Source organism: Lolium perenne, chromosome 3 (assembly GCF_019359855.2).
Source record: "Lolium perenne isolate Kyuss_39 chromosome 3, Kyuss_2.0, whole genome shotgun sequence".
NCBI classification, from domain to species: Eukaryota; Viridiplantae; Streptophyta; class Magnoliopsida; order Poales; family Poaceae; genus Lolium; species Lolium perenne.
Window position 1 is genome coordinate 262643836 of NC_067246.2, and position 4610 is coordinate 262648445.

General features: G+C 51.9%; 1 protein-coding gene across 1 annotated transcript; it reads left to right on the forward strand.

Moving 5' to 3' along the window:
* The first annotated feature begins 1947 nt into the window (after positions 1-1947).
* Positions 1948-4361, forward strand: LOC127344142 (putative glucan endo-1,3-beta-glucosidase GVI). Its single transcript, XM_051370367.2, has 2 exons — positions 1948-2103; positions 3219-4361. The coding sequence occupies exons 1-2, from the start codon at positions 2010-2012 to the stop codon at positions 4181-4183; spliced, it is 1059 nt and encodes a 352-aa protein (XP_051226327.1). The 5' UTR covers positions 1948-2009; the 3' UTR covers positions 4184-4361.
* Positions 4362-4610: the final 249 nt, after the last annotated feature.

Here is a 4610-nt window from a genome sequence, read left to right on the forward strand (position 1 = left end):
ATTTAATTTTTGTCTCACGTGCGCGAGCTCTTCCACCCCACCTCGCGCCCTCGCGGCAATCCCCATCCTTCTCCGGTGCTAACAGCATCTCGCTTGCAACGGCGCAGCAGGCAGCGCGCGGCGGGCATCTGGGTCAGCGGCGGTGCACTCGACACAACCGGAGAAAGCAACTGGACGGTTGGCGACTGCTTCCCGGCTCCCTGGATTCCCATTGTGGGCTAGACGTTGCTCCTGATGCGCTCCCTCCGAGGCAACATCGTCGAGGCTTAGCTCCAGCAGTGGGCCTCCACGTGCGTCCCCGGCTTCCTCCAAGCTCTCTTATCCCCACTATCTTGATATCTTCCCTCGTCGGACCTTCTCGATCTGGGCAGTCAATTTTCCCGCACAGTAGGAGATGGGGGCGATCTCCGTGGTCCTTGAGTTCCTTGAGGATTCGCTTGTAGGCCATTCATGGGAGACTGGATGGCGCTGGCCGGCTATTTAGCAGCGGAGCTCGCAATTGAGACTATGGAAGTAGACAGCACACGTTATAGATCGATGGGAGCGACGATATGCCGGTGCCTGGCGCCACCGGGCGTATGGGATGCAGGGGATACGGGTGGCGCCGCCTACTGCGCACGATGTAGTAGATGGGGACGATCGCTAGGGAGGTGTTCGACCGCGTCGGCTTCTACTGACGAGGTGGCGTCTCGGGCGACATCCTGACAGGGCGATCTGCTTGAGGAGAAGAGGACCTCGTCCAACCGCGGCGGTTAATTAAACCTGTTGGTTTTGATTGGTTCTGTAGGCTGCGTCTCTCCTTTTTTATATTGCCGATAGCGGGAGAAGTTCGTGCGCGACACGGATAAAGGCCGGACGAAACCAACCAACCTGCTACGACGAAACCATACGGACCGAACCGCGGAAACACTTTTCCCTTTATTATTAGGTATAGATATAGACTTGTTCTTGGACGCTGTCGACGGTTGATGCCACATGGCAGTGAAAGGGGTGGAAGGTAGAGTGTGGTTGACAAGAAATGCCGAGAAGGTTCAACGGATATATATATGCTTGGTTGGAGCAGCATGGTTTCCGCTAGCCGGCCGCCAACATCCCGCCGTTGTTGGCGCTTCGCGATTCATGCCATATTTTAACTTTTTCGGATGGATATGGTACATCACCGACATTGCATGAAATTGTAATGAAATATTGCATGTATTATTATTTTTACGAACCAAGATTAATAGTACTCCTTCCGATTCATACTAATTGATGTTAAAGTGAACGTTCTACAACTAAAATGTGATGCCAAATCGATCCGATGCGTTTCAAAAAATATGGCACAAACATATCACGGATGGCGAGGTGCCAGCGAACGATGGACGGCCATCCTTTCTTTTGTGTCCACAGAGTCAATCGTATCCGTATCGATCATCGTATGGTAACTAGGATCGATGGATCATGGATAGATTTCTTAACAATGGGTAGAAGGTCCAATCGCAGGAAAGTGTTTGTCTTCCGAAAGGAAGAAGTGTACCCTGCAGGGTGTTGTTTCCTTTCCGAAAAACCTAACAACCATTGACGGTCACGGCGGAGTTAAACCTCGGCCAAACATGACGAGAATATGGAGGCACGTTTTATATGGAAGGAAGGAAAAATAAGGAAAGAAAATAAAGCCCACGTGGTACGGTCGCACCTCCTACCCTGTGAACTAACGTGCATGGCGACGTCGACCACGTACGGATCGGCCGTCGGTTCACTGGTCCATGTCCATTACCCGCACATCGCGACTCACGTAGTAGCCGCGTCCATGGGTCGTGCCCCGTTCGGTGTCCGTATGACGCGGACACGCACACGCACGTACGTACCACGATCCCATCCTCCTCCCGGTGGTTGCCATACCCATGCCGCGCATTCCAAATTCCCAACCCGCTGCTGGCTATATATTTGGAGAGCTTGCACCTCTCACACCATCCCATCCCATCCCATCGGCCGACGACGACCACGAAGGAACCATACGCAGATCGAGGATGGTTCTGCCGCTACGGAGCATGGCAGGCAAGACGATCGTGCTCTGGGTTGCTGCCGCCTGCAGCCTGCTGCTCTTCTGCTCCTCGCTCTCGGGTGAGTCTATCGCTTTTGTTACTCTGGTCATAGCTTTTGATTGCTAGCTGCTGATTGATCCATGTTAGTTCGATGTAGGCTCACGTACCAAGTTAGCTTAAGCTTGCGCCATCGATCGATATACATGTTAGATTTTGTTCTGTGTGGTATTTAGGGTTTAGGCAGTTTGCGTCGACGTCGCCTCGTCGCTCGTCCGGCGATCTGGCAGAGCTAGATATGCAATGTTCAGCCATCTCGTTTTGATTCTTTGCCGCATCGATCTACCACCCTTTTGATCTGCCTGGCCTATATGGCTATATGGAAGTACAATCTCTCCAAGATATAGCCAACATCGGCTACATACGTGTATAGGTCGGCCGGTCCTCTGCTTTATATCCAGTTTCATGCCTGAATTGTGTGTTACTCTCGTTTGTCATAAGAACATGCGTCTTCTTTCCTTGAAACAGCTGCTTCCTTTTGCAGCTCTGGTAGCTCTGTTTTCTTCTCATCTTGTCTGATTTTGCGCGCATCTCCTTGAAGGAGGACAAGTTAAACGGAACTGTTTGTAGTGAAAAGATGAAAACCAACGTTTGATATGTCTATTAATTCTTGGAAAAATTACATATTACTTTTGCTTGGTTTATGCATTGCTGCTTGATGTTGGAGATTGCTGATTGGTTTTGTTCATGATGCATGTATGCATTGGTTGGAATATCTATTTGTACATTACTCTTAGTTTCTCTAGTACATTTAATGGCATCTTTATTTCCTTGTCAACCTTTGGACATCAATGTCTGGTTTCACTATATTTGGTAATATGTCTGTCGGGATTATGGAGAGGCAATCAATTTAAAGTACACTAGTACAATGCACCTCTTAATTAAGGATAGTACCATTGTAACAAGAATTGACAATTGCTACTGCCTTCCTTCCATTCCTACGAAGCGATCCTTTGCAATGACAATAGGTAAAGAATCTTCAATCAAGTTGGTGCTACTGTATTACTAAAGTTTACCAGCAAAAACAAGAGTTATTAATTACTGAAGTTGAAATAATTAAGATGGAAACATATGTTCAATCATTACATCGTGTAAATCAAGACTTCGTGCTAACTGTTTGTGTGTCGCTGTGTGCAGGAGTCGAAGCAATCGGTGTCAACTACGGCATGATCGGCAGCGACCTCCCGTCCCCGGACAAGGTGGTGGCGCTGTACAAGTCCCGCAACATCACCGACGTCCGGCTCTTCCACCCGGACACCTCCGTCCTCGAGGCCCTCCGCGGCTCGGGCCTCGGCGTCGTCCTCGGCACGCTCAACGAGCACCTCGCCCCGCTCGCCTCCGACGCCTCCTTCGCGGCCTCCTGGGTCCAGTCCTACGTGCAGCCCTTCGCCGGCTCGGTGCGCTTCCGCTACATCAACGCCGGCAACGAGGTCATCCCGGGGGAGTCCGCCGCGCTCGTGCTCCCCGCCATGCAGAACCTCGAGGCCGCGCTCCAGGCCGCGGGGCTCAGCAGCGTGCCGGTCACCACCGCCGTGGCGACGTCTGTGCTGGGGTCCTCGTACCCGCCGTCGCAGGGCGCCTTCTCCGAGGCGGCGCTGCCGGCGGTCGAGCCGATCGTCTCCTTCCTCAAGTCGAGGGGCACGCCGCTGCTGGTGAACGTGTACCCGTACTTCGCCTACTCAGCCGACCCGTCATCGGTGCCGCTCGACTACGCGCTCCTGTCGTCATCGGCCGCCGTCGCCGTGACGGACAACGGGGTGGAGTACGCCAACATGTTCGACGCCATCCTCGACGCGGTGTACGCGGCGGTGGAGAAGGTGGGAGGTGGGGAGAGCCTGGAGCTGGTGGTGTCGGAGACCGGGTGGCCGTCGGGCGGCGGCGGGTATGGCGCCAGCGTGGAGAACGCGGCGGCGTACGTCAACAACCTGGTCCGGCACGTCGGGAGCGGCACGCCGAGGCGGCCAGGGAAGGCCGTCGAGACGTACATCTTCGCCATCTTCAACGAGAACCAGAAGCCCGAGGGCGTGGAGCGGAACTTTGGGCTCTTCCAGCCGGACATGACCGAGGTCTACCACGTCGACTTCTCGGCGGCTTCTTCCTAGACGACGCCGGCCCGGCCCGGCCGGCTGCTGCATGGATCATATGTATAGCGATCGTTCTCTAGTTAGGAGTTTATAGGAGTTAATTGCAGTACCGCTGCTTATTTTGGAGTTCTCAGCTTATTTTAGATACATATATACTGCATTCCTCGTAATATATGCTGCAACATTATTAGGTTTACCTTTTGATTTTGGATTCACTGTTCGTTCGTTTCACGTTTGAGAATGACCATCTCGAAGTATCAAACACATTGATTCAGTACTCACGCTGGCCATAAATACGTGTCTCTTAAAAAAAACTGAGACTTATCTCAAAAAAAAACTTGTCTCTAGTTCAATGAATCTAGACATGTTTTAGCCTATATTTTGTCGAAATCTAATAAGTATTTAGAGCCAGATGAAAAACAAAATCTCTCCATAGAAGAAGTAC

What these genes read in the sequence shown, in the direction of transcription:
- LOC127344142 (XM_051370367.2), top strand. Translation starts at nt 2,010, where the DNA reads ATGGTTCTGCCGCTACGGAGCATGGCAGGCAAGACGATCGTGCTCTGG. An exon ending in CTTCTGCTCCTCGCTCTCGG is followed by an intron (nt 2,104 to 3,218) that starts GTGAGTCTATCG and finishes CGCTGTGTGCAG; the next exon opens with GAGTCGAAGCAATCGGTGTC.